The 17,963-nt window shown below is 40.5% G+C and overlaps 1 protein-coding gene across 2 annotated transcripts in view; it reads left to right on the top strand.

The window, feature by feature from the left end:
• F13A1 (coagulation factor XIII A chain) overlaps positions 1-17,963 on the top strand; it is a 135,824-nt gene that overhangs the window by 43,157 nt on the left and 74,704 nt on the right. For both annotated transcript variants that reach the window (XM_060021597.1, XM_060021596.1), the window contains 2 exons: positions 13,697-13,815; positions 16,230-16,337. In XM_060021597.1, the coding sequence (XP_059877580.1) occupies positions 13,697-13,815; positions 16,230-16,337 (227 nt within the window). The remainder of the gene's footprint in view (positions 1-13,696; positions 13,816-16,229; positions 16,338-17,963) is intronic.

Below are 17,963 nucleotides of genomic sequence, written 5' to 3'. Positions count from 1 at the left end.
CCACATCAGAATCACCTGGAGGGCTTGTTAAAACACAGGTTTCTGTACAGCATTCTCATATTGATGAGGTCTGGGTGGGGCCTGAGAACTTGTATTTCTAACCAGTTTCCAGGGGATGCTCGTGCTGCTGGTCAGGGACCACACTCACAGGACCACTGGTTTACATAATAATCACAAGATAATTATTACAAAACACAGGAGACTGTGTTCACTCTTCTTAAAATTCCACTGGCTCCCCCCTAACCCTAATTCCAGGCTCTCTCCAGCTTTTACTGCCTCCTCTCTCTCCCCTTTTGTTTTTCCTTGTCCTCCAAACTCTGCTCTCTCTTCCTCTCTCAGGAGCAAATTCTCTTATTCTCTCATGCAGAACACGTCCGCAAGCCTTTTGATTTCGTTCTTTGGGCTTCTCCAACAGTCGACTACACTTTTGTGCTTCTACACACTTTTCCAAAGCTATTCCCTCCAGAAAAATTCTGGCACCAGCCTTTAAGTTAATACCTTTTTACATTTTTATGTTAATGCTCACTGAACTCTCCCAGGGATGTGAATGGAATGGGGGAAAGAGGTCATCTCTTCATTTCTCTCATGCTGTGGTTTTCCCGGCCTAGAAATCAAAGCATAATCCAACTAGGGGATCCGTATGATGAACCCCACACACAACCAAATACGCTGTAGCCTGACAATCAACCAGTTTCGCGCTTGCACGTGCTAATTCGTAACAATGGACTCCTAGAGATATGATCTGGCAACTAGAAAGTACATAAGAAGAGAGGCCATTGCCCAAGGAGAAAAGATAACAAAAGAGGAAATCAGAAGCTGTCAAAATAAAGCCAGGTGAGCAAAGATGCTGAAAACACCACACTCTTGACATGGAAGTGATATCCAAGGTGTCTTAGGACACTGCACTGAATTACACAGGCAAGTACAGCACTGATTGATAAAGAATGATCAGCTCTGTTGCTGGGAGCCCTTCAGCTTGCTTTGTATTCATAGGCAATTTATCCTCCTTAATCACTCAATCATTAGTGGGGATCAATAGCTGTACCACGTTACTGAGGGCAGCAGTGGACGCCCGGAGAATTATTAGTTAGCTTTTTAATTTAATTGTGCTCACTGGGCTTCAGGTCCGTTCCAGGAAAGAGCCCTTCTCTGGGTGTTGGAGAGAAAACTGTACCCACAAAGGCAGCAGGAGTGAGCTGGGTGTTTATTGTGAAGTCATCTTATTTTTCTGACCACTTGGGAACTCTAAATGGTTGAATGTACTTCCCTATTTAAGTTCAAACTGTTCCAGATTGGTAGTCTAGCATTAGTGCCAGAGAGTGTGTTCTGAAAGATTTCAGTGTCCCGTCCTGTGCTCAGTACTCGGGTCAGTATTTGATGGCTCTGTTTGGTAGGGCACCAGTCATTTTCAAGGGGTTCGGCTTTTCTTAATCACTTGTTTCCCACCTCATTCCCCATCACTGATTTTCCCTTAAATCCAGTCTTCATCCTAGCACCTAGCACAGTGCCTGGTACATACTTCATGTTTAATAAATGTTTGCTGCATTGATTTAATAATTCCAAGTAGATGCTTTTTAGGTTCACTGCACTTATCATCACAGACAAGTTGTGAATGTAATCTCACAACTTACCATCTTGGAAAAAGTCAAAGTCATACATGATGCATGGGGGACATGTGTTGTGGGTACGTGTGTAGATTTCTCTCTCTTTTAGCACCTGACACTAAATTAGCATGTGGTATTTCTAACTTTTCATTCAATGTGATTTTTGCATTTTCCTTTAAACAAAGAAATCTATTAAATTTAGTGTAAAGAAATCAATAACTTTCCAGTATCTGGATGCTTTTAATAGTAAAAACATATGACCAACTTGTATTTTATTATAACATTCGTTCTTATACTATGTGCTTTGTAATTATACATGGTCTTTTAGACCCTTCAGTACAGAATGGAGTAATGTACCAGGCCTGGTATTCCTGGGGTAACAATGAACAACACCCCTTTCTCTTGGAAACCCTTGAGCCCAGAACAGAATTTACACCCTCAGGCTAGAGCCATTCATCCATCAATCCACAAATATTAATAGTATATCTCCCCCAACGCTCATGACAACATAATTACCCATGGGTAGTACAGCGATGTTATTTATTCATTCACACATATTAAGGATCAATGCTGAAGTAGGCACTCGAATATGGTAGTGAGAAAGACAGTCTTTGCCCTCAAAGAGCCTCTGGCAAAGGTTTCACAAATGAGCTGCTAATAAACATGAATTATAGCAGTTGCAAAAGAAGTCATGACACAACAAGAACATGTAATAGTAGCAGAGCACTGGCCTCACTGGGGAGTAGGGAGAGACGGGTCAGCAGATTATCTTTGTACCCTCTCCAGCCCCTAGAATAATGCTTGCATACAACAGCAGTCAGATAGTTGGTTATCTGAATTTTTATGAAGTTTTAATAAAGCTTATGTGAAATTTTTGAGCCTTTATTTATTCTAACCTTCTGTTTAATGAAATAGCATATATCCTTCTTGCAAGTGTCTAACACATTAGAGTCTCATTCTTACTTCTTGTACCGAGTGAGCATTATTCAGTGTGACACTGCAATCAGAAGGAAGCCCAGAGAGCTCACAGTGAACGTTATTTTCAGTGACATATCGATGACCCCAGATTCAAGGTCCAAAGCTGTTTCTGGAAGGAGCAGGTTTGGAAAGTCTGTTCCAGAATTCATCTGCCGATTCATGTCGTTTATAATTCCTTAGGTGGGCGGGTTTCTTTTTTATATCTTCAAATGATGCTCAAAGCAGGTATCTTCCTGCATTCTGTGTTTCAGAAAGCAGGATCCTTTTCTCATTCAGCCTAACACGGTGCCAGGCCCAGAGTTAATACTCATGAATGTTTGCTGGATTGAATTGATAACCAGCACTGCAAGAGGCAGGGAGAGGATTATTAACCTCATATTTCAAGAGTAAAAAACAGACCCTGTGGTATTACATAAAATTTTCAAGGTCACACAGAAAAATCAGGAAACAAGCTGGGGCTAAAACCTGGTTACCCTGACTTGGTCAGGGTAAGCTCTTTCATTTTCAGAACCAGAACCATGGGTACCCTGTATTGTGTCATGAGACAAACAAGGGGTAGATGCTTCTGTGATGTTCTAATGAACCCTGGGAAAGCCTGCCATTAAAAATAAATAAATAAATAAAAATAAAACCAGGTTGATAGCTAAAAGATCAAACAAGTTTCCTTTGCAAAAAAAAAAAGAGAGAGAGAGAGAAATTAAGCATCCCAGCAAGGGCACAGGCTCCCTTTGGGGAAATGTGCTAAGTAAAGAATATCAGATATTTTCTTTGTAGAATTGCTTCATGAATAATAGTCTGTCTTCTGAAGATATTTAAGTACACTGAAAATTCCTTACCCAGCAAAACTGGAAAAATAACATAAATCAAATAAACTTCCCAAGCTGGCCTGAGCTGTAATGCAATGCGGCGTGTTTGCCGGGAACACGCATAGACCCAACTGTTGAGGAATCGCTTGCCTGGGTTTCATGGGCTCGTTCCATTCCAGAGTTCACAGGTACAAAGGCAGGCCTCTAGAGAGGCTGACTTAACCCGTTTTAGGAAGACAGTGGCTCTGGACCCTTCCAGGAAAAAAGCGCAGGCTCTGGAAATGCCAGTCCCTAATACACTGCGGTGTTTCCCGATTCCCACGGGTGGGACTCACGTGCCTACAGCGCACACAGCCTGCTGGGGTCACCGCCCCGTCGGATTTACTTTGAGATGGAAAAACATATCACGACGACTCTGATCTGGAGTCACACTTGCTCCCCAGATGAAGGCACCCCCTCGAAGACCGATTACACTCACCCAGCACGTCCTGCCTCTTTCTTTAGTGACACTCAGCTTTTATATAAAGGGGAGGCAAGTAAAGGTTATTCCTGATCCCTCGTTCAGAATTTCTCCCTTCACTAAAAACGTGAGACATTTTGCCTTCTTGAAGAGGCCAAGCCGTTATTTCTTCCAAAGGATCAGAAGCAGAACCAAACTCTGATTTAAGCTCTTCGGCAGTCTCTTCAGAGATTGAGTATACGATAGCATCCCTAGCTCTGCAATTGTCTTTGATCCCTTTGCCAGGCCTGAACTTAATGACCTTAGAAATGGGACTTGCTTTAACTTTAAAATAGCATGTGAATAAGCAAAGGGAAATTTTCTACCCACGTGGTGATGAATAGCCCTCCTTCTCCCTAAGAGGTTGTACAGATACTAAAATCAATATGGTCAGCATTCATTTTTACAAAAAATTTACAAATTTTTGTTATAAATTCTTACTTTCTCTGAGGGGGAAGGCGGCAAATTGTAATTTCCAAGGGCGCCAGAAATCAGCCGTAGAAGTGAGTCCCGGCATTTCTCAGCCCCCAGTTTTCTTTTTTGGACTGCCCCACCAGAGGAATCGTAAAATAAATGAGGCCGTTCTTCTTTACTACTTGCCTCCTGTAAGTCACCCGGGAAGAGTGGTTATTCACAAGGCATGTTGAAGGTCTGTTCTGGTGGCAGAGGTGCTGGGTGAAGCAGATGGAGGTATTATTGCATAATCACCAATGGCGCCATGTTTTCTTGTGAGTTTTATTGTGGTGACGGTGGTTTGCCAGAGGTCTCATGGGATCAAGAGGATGTCGACGGGTCCATGGTGTTGCCATTCCAACTCTATGAGCTCTCTAGACCTAGCTTCTCCTATCAGCTCTCACGCAACTGAGAAGCGTAGTCCCCACCCTTACGTACGAGCACACACACACACACACCTCTGCTTTCTATCAATAACAGTTCAGATTGTTGGGCCACTAGAACAGTGACATGTCAGCTCATTTTTCCTTTTCATAGTATAATAGTACCCTCCGTGCCCCCCCAGATCTAGAAAAACCTCACCACACCTCTCTAACAAAAGAATTTTTAAAACAAACAAAAACAACACCAAAAAAACAACACCAAAAATCTCAAGAGGCAAATGATTAAGTTTTCCTGGTTTTTGTCAGCATATCAAACAAAGAGAGTTTTTTGGCGTTTCCATGGGGATGTAATTTTTTTTTTTTAACCCTAGCTTTGGACTATATTTTAAAGTGACAGATCTGAATAAAAACAGAGGAACGAAAGCTCTTCTTTCCGCCCTCAATCTTCTTTTAAAATCATAAATAAATTTAAAATTAAATTCAAGCCTCCCCATTTGTTTTCCTTGCCCTCTGCTGTGGATTCATGATTACGCCCGCCGAGTCTGAGGTAAGGTTTAATTCAGCCGCTGCAAGGAAAAGGGTGGTCTGGTCTCGAGCTGCAGAACTCCTTCCTATTCATGGTTTGCCACCTAAATTTATGACTTCCCATCACTAATAACCCAAAGCCCAAAAATAAATCCTTCATTTTCTTGGACTTCTCTCTCACTCTCAAAGCTCAGACATGCATCCCCATCTCTCATTCTTGCGGTTGGCGTTTACTGTGCCACGTCCCCAGGCATAATGTGCTGGACGCTGGGGAGACCGTGCCCTGATCCCTTGGACTCAGAGTCATAGTCTACTTGGGGGACAGCTTAGTATTCAAATCCTGGCTTCACCTCTTACCTGCACTATGACCTTGGGATGGACACTTCTCTCTTCCTCAGTTTCCTCATCTCCAAAATGGGGAAAAATATTATGCCTTCCTCTTAGAGATGTTATGAGTTTTAAAGAGTTTGTTTTTGTACCACACTTAGAAAGTTTCTGGCATGGAGTAAATACTAAACACATACTTGTTCAAGAAATAATTAAATCACGGAACAATTTCCATATAGTGGAGTGAATGTCACTGCAGCATCCGTAGGACACTACAAAACAAGGCTTAATCCAACCTGTGCTGGGAAGAAAAGAGTACAGGGAGACTTAAAGAAGGGGGGAAGTTATCATTGTACAAAGATATTTAATAAAGACATTGATAATAAAAAAAGAACACACCATATTGTTCTTGAAGAAAAATTAATGCAACAAAGGTAAACTTGTTAACCTCTTCTTAAATAGGTGGTTTCGTGTAAACGCAACCACACTTTAAAAAATAACTTTTTTCTCATGATGAAAGTCTTATTGTAGAAATAAAAAATAATGAAAGCATAAAAAGAACGCAGAGATCTACAAATCACAATTACCATTTTGTTGTACTTCCATTCACTTAATGTATTTTTGAATGGTTTTAATTTTTAATTGACAATTAGTTGAATACATTGCCCTTTCAAATATGCACACATGTATGTATATAAATGGTAAAGAGTGGACTTTCCCTTACACCTACGCTCCAATCCTAGAGCATCTCCAGAGAAAACAAACTTCAACTGCGTATTTCATTCCAGATATTTTGCTATAATTTTACATATTAATGTCCATATGTACATCTATAGAGTTTGGATTCTATTAACCACAGGTGGGATTGTGTTATGCACGTTTCTCTATACTTTCTTGCACAATATACCTTGGAGAGTTTTCTATATCCGTACAAGCATATTCTTTTTAGTGACTGCTTGGTATGGTTGTACCATAATTGATTTGGTCTTTTATTTACAAATATTTAGATTTCCTCTCATTTTCACTGTAGTATACCGTGCTACAATGAATGTTTCACACACCTTCATACAAATGTATTTCTGTGGAATAGATACCTAGAAATACCTTTGCTTGGTCAAAGTAAATCCACATCTTAGATTTGCATAGATACTGCCAAATTTTTTTAAAGGATGCAGTAGTTTATAATACAGCCACAGCACACGAGCGTATCCATTTCTTTAAACTTTCATTGGCACCAGGTGTTACCATGTGTTTTACTATATGCCAATATGCTAGGCAAAATATGGTATTTTCAACACAATAGCAAAAAAAAAAAAATTTTTTTTAAATGGGCAAAGAACCTGAATAGACATTTCTCCAAAGAAGACATATGAAAAGCCAACGGGTACATTAAAAGATGCTCAACCTCACTAGTCATTAGGGAAATGCAAATTAAAACCACAATGAGATATTACCTCACTGTTGTTAGAATGGCCATCATCAAAAAGACAAGGGGGAAGGGTAAGCTGGGACGAAGTGAGAGAGTGACATGGACATATATACATTACCAAATGTGAAATAGCTAGTGGGAAGCAGCCCCGTAGCACAGGGAGATCAGCTTGGTGCTTTGTGACCACCTAGCGGGGTGGGATAGGGAGGGTGGGAGGGAGACGCAAGAGGGAGGAGATATGAGGATATATGTATAAGTATAGCTGATTCACTTTGTTATAAAGCAGAAACTAACACACTACTGTAAAGCAATTATACTCCAATAAAGATGTTTAAAAAAAAAAAAAAGACGAGAGAACAAATGCTGGCATGGGTGTAGTGTTTCTCTAACCCCTGTATTTTCTGTTAAGCAGTTAGTTCTATCTAGAGACTCAATCAGATTCATCTATAAGTGAATTATTTTCTGTTTTCTTTGGAGGGGGGCAGAGAGGACACTTAAGAACTATATACTTCTTAAGTCGTATGCTGTGTGCTTCCTGGGGCATTCGTCCCGTCAGGAGACTCATAATGTCTGTTTGTCCCTCTTTGTGATGTTCAGATTTATCAGTAGGGTCAGGTTTTACCAGTCTCATCCATCCATTATGAAGTTCCCCATTAGACTTTTAACAAATGATTTTAGCCTAGATCCATTATTTCATTAGGGACTGCAAAATGGTGCTGGTCTCATCTACCATTCTTTCTGCATTTATTAGCATCTATTATTTTGGTGCCTTGAGGTAGCAGTCATAGAATAAAGTCTAAATGCATGGCTCTTTTCCTATTTCTAAGTTTTTTAAATAAGGAGTTGATTCTCAGCACCCTATAAAGGTGACCAATGAATTTTTAAAATCACTATGAAACTACAAATATTGAAGTATTTCACATGTTCTAATACTTTGCAGTGACTATTATTTTTGCTATTTGAATTGTCCCATTCTTGGCCATTGGGAGCTCCTTCAAGTTGATTTATGATTCCTTCGTCATGAGTCCTAGAATCTTTAAAACCTCCTTGTTTTCTGGTAGGAAGAAGTATTTCAGGCTAGTCTCGTACATTTCCTGACCCAGACCTGCTTTTTCTTAAGGAGCCCAGGTACCTTTTAATGGGGGGTGGGTGGAGAGGAATGGTACTTAGAGATCACAATCTGGGCTCAAGGGTACTTGCTGTTGCCATTGCATTGGTTGTTTTTTCTAGTTCTTTTCAGTGGACAGAACTAAAAAATGTGATTTCTCTTTTTTTTTTTTTCTACTTTTCGCTGCGTTGGGTCTTTGTTGCTGTGTGCAGGCTTTCTTTAGTTGCAGCGAGCGGGGGCTACTCTTCATTGCGGTGTGCAGGCTTCTTTCTCATTGTGGTGGCTTCTCTTGTTGTGGAGCACAGGCTCTAGGCGTGCGTGCTTCAGTAGTTGTGGCACACAGGCTCTAGAGCACGGGTTTAGTAGTTGTGGCCCGCGGGCTTAGTTGCTCCGCGGCATGTGGGATCTTCCCACACCAGGTCTTGAACCCGTGTCCCCTGCACTGCTAGGTGGATTCTTAACCACTGCACCACCAGGGAAGCCCAAAAATGTGATTTCTAAAGAGAAAATGCATCATGAATTGTTATGATGCTTTCAACTTATTTTTTTTTGAAAAGCCTTTTATTCAATATTTTTTTATAATGGAATTAAGTTTTTGATTATTACAGTATGTTCTGATCGAAACACTACAAACTATTGCAAGGACTAGTGGAAATAGGAAAATCTGTTAATAATAATATTTGTTGGTGAAAAATCATAGTGAATCCAAAAATCTATTTGTCGGTCATATGAGTGAAAGCACAACTTCTGGGAAGTATGTATGGGAAGAAGTAGCCAGCCTCGCCCTTCGTGTACATTCTTTCTTATTTTCTTGTTATATCTTCCCCAAACAGAGGTAGTCAACAGTAGTTAGAATGGCCGTCTCCCAACACATAAAATAATCGAATTCCCCAATGGGTGAACAAAATAATGAGTAGTAACCTGGAACTCAGCTGAGCAGGCCACTTCGGAGCCTTCAGTGGGGACGTCTTCCAATTTCAGAGTGATGTGTCCTCACCCTGCATCATCGTTTTAGTGCAAAAACAGAAATTAATTCTGGTGAAATGAGATTCACCTCCCAACAGGATTAATAGTCGCATTCACTGAAGTTCTTCATTTGTGAACTGTGAAGAAACCAGTAGTAGCTATAAGATCAGTAGGATTTCTGCAGATGGAATGACAATATACAAGGACAAAATCACCTATTTTTTGACTTACAAAGCCAATGGTAGTTTTCAATTTGCAAGTTGATTACAGACCAGCTACACCACACATTTTCAAATGGCAAAAGTACAAAAAAAAGTTACGTGTTACAAAAATATTTCAGAAAAAGTGTAGTCTAACCAAATAAAAGCACTAAAAAGGTATCTTGCTCAAGGGATGTCAGCTTGGAAAAATTATCCCCAAAGCTAAACATTTTTATTTCACACAAACTATACTTGGAAATAGCTTTGAGACTGATTTCTGAGGCTGAAAGTATCAAAGGGTTTATTTGTCAAGAAGCAAATACCTTAACTGACAAGGATGGATAGAATGAGTTCATACTCATTAAGATTTCTGCAGTGTTAGGGTACTAACAAACATCTCTTAATGGCAGAATGTGGTAATCATGGAATTATTGCTAAAGTAGTTTTCAAATGAAAAAAGGAAAAGAAAACAAAACAAATTAAACTTGACCAAACATGTCAATTTACAGTTTTAAGGTTATTTTACAAAATACCTCCATTTACACAATAGACTTCACACAGCATTTTAAGATGGAAGTTCTTTTAATTTATCCTGGCACACTCTAAATGAATAAATTACACTGTTTAAAGAATTATTTAATATGTTTTATTTATTAAATTTATTTATTCGATAAGTTTTTCTTTCTCTTGACTCAGACAAAGAAAAGATCTCATATATAATAGATTAAGAGAGGAAGTTAAGCACACTAACTTACAGAAACAGGTGGGAACTGGGGAGGGTCAGCAATCATGTGAGTCTCACCCGATGTGATGCTCTTCAAAGATGAGTCAATCTTCTTAGAGCCATTTAATGAAGATTTTGAAGGAAAACTTCATTTTGTACTCTAGCCCTTTAACGCTTTCATTCTTTTTTTTTTTTTTTTTGCGGTACACGGGCCTCTCACTGTTGTGGCCTCTCCCGTTGCGGAGCACAGGCTCCGGACGCGCAGGCTCAGCGGCCACGGCTCACAGGCCCAGCCGCTCCGCGGCATGTGGGATCTTCCCGGACCGGGGCGTGAACCCGTGTCCCCTGCATCGGCACGCGGACTCTCAACAACTGAGCCACCAGGGAAGCCCAAAGCTTTCATTCTTACAGTCAGTTCAGCTGTTGGTCTGTAGTAGCAGGAGTTACAGTACCAAATGGAAGATAGATTCATTGCTCTGGATCAAAGATCATGAATATCTTGAAGGCTAATGATACAATTGCCAAGTTGCTTTTTAAAATATTGTAGCAATCACAGTCCCATCAGTAGATTGGCAATTCATCACACAGTAGCTGGTACTGAGTATTATAAAATAAAATACATAGACAAATGAATATATACATATAATTTCTTTTGAAGCCTTTGCAGTTCTTGAATTACTACTTAATTAAAGTTGTTTTAAATTATTTTCTGTTCACGTTTCCTCATCTGTGAACTGGTTTTCCCTTTACTGGCTTTCTTTTATACACTTCATGATTTTCTTATCAATTTATTGGAGTTCTTTACATGTAAGGAAAATTTACTAACATTTTCTATTGTTGCAAATATCTCTCTAGTTTGTTGTAGACTTTATATTTTATTATATCTGAAATTCAAGTTTTACATTTATATCAAATAAAATGCAGTGATCATTTCCTTTTTGATTTTTTTCTTTTATCTTTGTCTTGATAAAACTTTCTCACTTGGAGACCAAGTAACTATTCACAGTTATTTTACTCTGGAATTTTTTTATGCTTTGTATTTTTAAATTCAGATTCTAAATTAATGTTCAGTTTATTCTGGGGTACAAAAAATTTACTTTTCCCAAGCAGCCAATTTTCTCAGCTGAATTAATGGACACTCCAGTCATCCTCTTTGATTTATAACATTTCTTTTATCATAAATTTATTTCATAGAGACAGATGCATATTATAACATCTATTTCTAGGCTACCTATTTTGACCCATTAATCTAATTTTATACCAGTTGTTTAAATTACGGTAGCTTATAATACAGTCTAATATCTTATAGGGCAAGTCCATAAACATCTCATATTATAAGGAAAACATCTTGAAACATTCCTAAATGTCACTTCTAGACCTCAGTGGCCTTAAGAGGAGTTTTTTTTTTTTTTTTTTTTTTTTTTTTTTTTTTAAGAGGAGTTTTATCTCAATAACGGGCATTTGAAACGCACTTGGCTAAGATGTTTATTATTACAATACTTACAACAGTTAAACCACTACTATAGAGGAGTTTTTTAAAAGTAGCCTTTCTTTTTCAGGCCATTTTGATAGCATCATCTGGGGGCGGGCTGTAAAAGGGGTGCATGTAAACGGTCAATGTCCTTTTATACATATTCTGAGATGATTTTATTTTAAAATAAATGTATTCTTTTAGGATTTTACTCCGAACTATCGACCTCGCTATTTCTGTTGTCACTTCCTTATGTGTTACCTCTGCTTTGTTCCACTTGGAAATGAAGCTGTCATTTCAGTTGAGGAGTCACATGACTGTATAGAGATTGCTGGCAAAACCACGGAACCCAGCAAGGCCAAAAGTCTGAAGCATCAAAGTTCACATTGGCGAGGGCTGGGGGGAGGCTGCGGCACGTCTGTCCTGTAACTCTGATTCTTCTAGAAAGATAAAATGGCTTTAGGGTGAATAAGCTATTGACGCAAACAGCGACACGAGTGAGTCTCAAGAGAATGAGCCTGAGTGAAAGAAGCGAGACCCCCAAACGTGTGCACACTGTACAGTTCTTTTTATATAAACTTGTAGAAAACGCAAATGAACTTACAGTGATAGAAAGCAGATGAATGGTTCCCTGGCCGGGCTGGGACATCAGGGAGAGGACTGGGAGGGAGGAATTACACAGCGGTACAAGGAAGCTTTTGGGGTGACGGACATGTTTATTATTTTGGTCGTGAAATTATACACTTTCAATGTGTGTACTTTATTGGACACTAGTAAATATGTAGATGTGTGTATGCGTGTGTGTATTTACTGTTGCATGAAACCAGGCTAATGGTAGGCAAGAGGCAAAGATTGGAAAGGAAGTTACAAGAAAGTACCGGAGAGCAGACGAGACCGCAGAATCTCCGAAGGGTTCTGTCAGAGCTATGATACAGCCCAATGGGGGATCCAAGCTGGTTGGATGGGGCAGCACCTGGCAAACGTTAATGTACACACAAATCCCGGGAACCTTGTTCACATGCAAATTCTGCTTCGGTAGGTCAGAACTGGGCCCCGAGATTCTGCATTTCTCACAAGGTCCCAGGTGGTGCTGTATGCGGCTGGTCTTTCCACCATTCTGTGAGCAGCAAGGGGCTAGAGCATCTGTTCTCAACTCCGGCTGCATATCAGAATCGCTGGGGAGCTTAAAATTAAGTAATTAGTTAATTAATTAATGTAAAAACCCTGATGCCTGGATCTCAGCCTTACTCCCAGAGATTCTGATGCCGTCGATCTAGAGTTCGGCTGGAATCGAGAGTTTGTAAATCTACCCGGATGATTCTAATGTGTAGCCAGGGTTGACAACCACTACTCCAGAGGGATGGTAAAAACCTTATCAGGGAATGAGGAGGAAAGATCCCTGAGAAGGTACTAGGATGGCAAGTAGGGCCAGAGAAATGGGATGAACGATGTCCCCGATCAGAACCCAAATTGAACATTTCCAAGCCTGCAAATTGACCTGAGTATAACTTAGAGCCTGTATGGTCCTGCCTGTGTTAAAGATGCTTTCGCTGCCTTCACACCTGGCCTGGGAATCAGTACCAGCTGATTACTGAGCGGGCAGATGGGCAGCGAGGTTTTCCTGAGATTATAGCCACAGGGAAGAAAAGTCCTTGCAATGGAGGAAGATGACCAGGGAGGCCGATTGGACACACGCTTACCAACACATGCACAAGGATTTTTCCTTGAAAGGAGACAAAGCCCAGCCTCTCTCCTCCCGTCCCTGTGGGCCACTAACCAGGCATGACAGATGGTACTCCAGCCTCCTAATATGCCCCAGACTTGTTTTAAAATCATTTGGAATTCTATTAACATTAATACTTTGGAAATTATTTTTTGATCTGTGTTACAGACTTTTATCTGCATTATAAAATTCTGATTCTGAAACCACTGATGCAACAGAATCCTAAAATGTTTACTGGGACTTGTCAATTTAATTGTGCTACTTGGAACTTATGGAAGCATTTTGCTGACAAATGTCATCATTTACAGACTGATCTAGGCCACTAATTATGTTCACCGTTGCTAAAATTACACGTTGTGAAATGAGCTACCTTTAGTGAAACAAAACTTTTTTCCCATTTAGTTTTTTTCCCACTTAGCAACTTAGGACCAAAACAAACTTGCAAGTATATGAAAACCTTCTGGTTTGGTAATAGTCATTATGTTTACATTTCAATGCAGAGGATGCTGTATACCTGGATAATGAAAAAGAAAGAGAAGAGTATGTCCTGAATGACATCGGGGTTATTTTTTATGGAGACTTCAATGACATCAAGAGTAGAAGCTGGAGCTATGGTCAGGTGAGCCACTTAAAATTTGTCATTGTCAAGGACATTTTTACTTAATATTTTTAGCCCCATGTATCACTGCAGGGTGCTCTCTGTCGATATTAGACAAGCACAATTTCCTGCTTTTCAGGATCTGAGACTCCAAGATGGGCCTGGGAGTAGAGACTTAGAAAGGCACCTGCATAATTCATCAGCTGAAATCACATATTTTCGGTTATTACAATGTTACAGAGATGGGAGATTGTGTGGATGATATGACATTCCAGTGAGCAATGCTTTGCAAACTCAGTACAGTGAAATCTCACGAGCTTAGACTCTGCTCTCCAACCTGGAATGAACCCATGTTTTTCTTTTCTTATAAGGAAAAGTGTTTTGATAATAATGCAAAGGGTGCAGGAAGGCAAGTGCCCAACTCAAAGAAATCCCTTTTTTTAAGGGTTAGGATTAGATATGCTAATTAGAAAAGAATGCTACCATTTAGTCAAAGGAGGGCCCACTGGGCTTTCACCTTGAGACATTTTATCAGCTGCAGCCTCAAAGTACTGTCCGGATATAAGGTAGCAAATGGTATTTCATCTGAGATATTCAGTGGTTCAAGCTATTTCAGCTTGGCATCTTTAATAATGGAGGAAATGAATATTTTTACCGTATTTCCATAAACAGACTCATGTCCTGTGATTCAGAAACGACTTTCCATTAGCAATGTGAGGGCAGGCGAATGTGTCATTTCTCAGAGTTTTGGCTGAAATGGTTGCAATTGTGCACCATCGTTCTGGGTATCCAGGGGCAGATTTCCCAGAACTTGGCCTCACCAGGTCACAGGATACTTTCTTGGCGTGAGATCCTTGTTTAAACTTCCATATGGGCTCTCCCTGCCGTGCTCAGCCCTGCTCGAGCCTGACCGCTGGGCTGTCATCATTGGCTCTTGTCTTGTCCACCCAGCTTTATGCCTTTTGCTCCTTCTCAGTGTTCAGGTTTGCCCGCCTGCATTTCTGACGTCCTGCCGGGCTAATGATCTACACGCTCTTCCCCTGTTTTGGGGTCCCTGCCTGGCTCCCTGGTTCCAAGTCCTCCGCTTCCTGAGTGACATACAACCCGCGACCATTGCTTATTGTCTGGTGCTCTCGCCTTGGGTCCCTAATTCCTAACCTTTAGGCGTCATTCTATTTATGCCCCCAGTGTGGCAATAGAGAGAGAGCTAACAAGGGAAAATGTCATCTAGGTGGGTAGCAAGGACTGCGAAAGGGTTCCAAGCATGATCGTGGACTCCCCAGACAGCCTGCCTTTGGACAGATGCCCTTGAGCACAGCCACTGCCTGTCTCTACTGTCATTTGGAGTCCATTAATTTGTGTACTTCAGTCCGAGCAACCAGCAAAGCCAGTAGTTTGTAGTGTAGTTCTCTATGTCTTTACCTTTCCAGCTCGTGGCTGTCATGCCCCACAGACGCAGCTGAAAGATGCTGCCTAATAAGAACCAGAGTAATGAGTTCTTATTCACCTGGAGAGCTAGTGCAATTACCCATTTCTGCATCTATCACATCAGTTTAGGATACACGCAGAGCTGCTATTCTAACTGGATTTTAATGAGGAATTACATGGAAATTAGCCATTAAAATTGTGATTTCTGTCCTAAGCCCTTGGGTGGATAATATACAAGGCTTCTGTATTCAGGGAAATATTCTGTACAATGAGGTACAGTATAAGTGTAATCTTCCAATTTTGCCTTTATTTATTTATTTTTTACTATTTTGTCTTTGTTCCTTGTTTGGAAATTTTGGGCATTGTATGTGGCTAGGAGTTCTTTCTAAGGAAATTGAACTGACTACCTGATGGTTCCCTTGATAATATGATCTCCTTTCTCTAAGCCTTCCTGCCCTCTCTTTGACCCTGGAGTCCACCTTATCTCAGAGGAGAGGAAACCTTAGACAGACACTCACTATGTGAGGTCTCCTACTGTTTCCAGTGCAGACCTGAAATGCCTTCCTGAGAAGTACCTGAGAGCCATTTACTGTCGATATGCACAAGGACTCATGTTACTTTTGAGGGCTTGAGACTTTGGCCTGACTTTGGTAAATGGTTCATTCCCTTGCCTTTTCGCTGGAGCCAATATGTTGGAGAGATCCTCTAAATTAACCCTACAATCTTCTGAAGAACTTCAGGTCAGTTCTTGACTCTTGAGTACATCAGCTCGCTAGTAGTTCTGTTTGTATTTCTAGCTAGTATTTAAGTTCTTAATTACTAAAAAAATAAAAGAGGGTGTCTCCTTCCTTCCACCTTGATATTTCATGCTAAAGATTATGAGTGATTACCATCTAGGAAATACACATTTCTAAACATGAGGTTGTGGTTTCATTTTATTTTTCAACAGAGAATATCTTGTTTTCAGAGGGGACATTAAATAGTTTCTAATTTTTTTCTCCAAATAGTTTGAGGATGGCATCCTCGACGCTTGCCTGTATGTGATGGACAGAGCGAATATGGACCTTTCTGGCAGAGGGAATCCCATCAAAGTCAGTCGTGTTGGATCTGCCATGGTAAGAACAACCACTGATTACTAAAATCGATTACGCATGTCATTTGCCTCAGTATAGATGTCAGCTCATTAAGTGCTGTTGAAATGGTGACTTGCACATAATAAACTTTTATTTGGAAGAGTCTGTAATTCCCTGAACTTGTCATGTGCCGTAAAACAAAATTCTTACATCAGTACCGTGTGTTGCTTTGGCTTCAGACAAATGCTGATAGATGACGTGGACGATACAGATCACTTATTCTTAAGAATCTTTGCCTAGGGGCTGAGAGTGACCATGACAAAGTGTCAGCAACTATAATCAATCAATCAACAAACAAACATCAAAGAGGGCTTCCCTGGTGGCGCAGTGGTTGAGAGTCCGCCTGCCGATGCAGGGGACGCGGGTTCGTGCCCCGGTCCTGGAAGATCCCACATGCCGCGGGGCGGCTGGGCCCGTGAGCCATGGCCGCTGAGCCTGCGTGTCCAGAGCCTGTGCTCCACAACGGGAGAGGCCACAGCAGTGAGAGGCCCGCATACCGCAAAAAAAACAAACAAACAAACAAAAAAAACATCAAAGAGCATCAAAAAAAAAACCCTGCAAGATGGAAATTTTCTACATTTTCACACCCATAGTAAGAGTAAAGAAATAAATGACTAATCCTAGCTTCTATTTCAATGATACCTCACCACAGGGCTTTATAGTTTATGAAATGGACCTTGATTCTTCACAGTACTCACATGAGATAAGTGGGGAGGGGGTGACATTACCCACGCCATTTTACAAGTTAGGAAACAGTGTGAGGACAGTTTGTCAGGGACAAAGCCTCAGCTAGAACCCAGGTCTGCTGACTCCAAAGCTAGACATTTTCTACCTTCCTTGCTGGTCTCTGCAGGACATCCTGAAACATCTCGGGGAATGCACAGACCCTGCAACGGAACGGCTTCCTGAGAGAGGAGATACAATTCTCATGAGTGGGAAGGTTAGGGGTCAGGTCTGGGCAGTGAATTAATTGTGTTGCCCAGGTCCTGGACTGTACTGTCGTGCGGACCGGGTCCTGTGCAGTCCTGGACCATACCAACGTGCCACACACACAGATCCTGCCCTTGGTGCATGGAAGCGAATCAAATCTGATTGACGAGCAGATTATTCCCGAAAAAAGCATCAAGCTAGATGCTATTTCACACCATCAAAGACTGAGCAACAAATACTCCTTTTTGTTACCAGTTTCCTTAAGCTTTATTTAAAAAAACAATCCATCTGAAAGAATGCTGTCTTTGGGTTTGGTTTAAGTTAAATAAAATCAAAATCAAATATTGTTCATATAAAGATATTAGACTGAGAATGATATGAAATGTAATTTATGGTTAGCTCTTAAGAACAAAGATTGTTTTATTAGTAACTAGGCTATGTGTAAATTTACGAAGAGTGGAGCTTAAAAAGAGAAGGTAAAAACTAATATCTAAAGGCAGTTTTGTTTTCTGTTGTTAGTTTATGTATGCAACGTAAACTATGCAAGTGAAAAGACAATGGATTCTGAAGAATTTGGGAATTTCTTTATAATAGCTATTTATTACAACATGCAGTAGACCTGCAGTCAGTCACTGTTTTCCCTGTTTCATGACAAAATTCTCCCTTTTCTCCTGTAAA

This window comes from Delphinus delphis, chromosome 10 (assembly GCF_949987515.2).
Source record: "Delphinus delphis chromosome 10, mDelDel1.2, whole genome shotgun sequence".
Classification (NCBI taxonomy): domain Eukaryota; kingdom Metazoa; phylum Chordata; class Mammalia; order Artiodactyla; family Delphinidae; genus Delphinus; species Delphinus delphis.
This window is presented reverse-complemented; position numbering and strand designations above follow the sequence as displayed.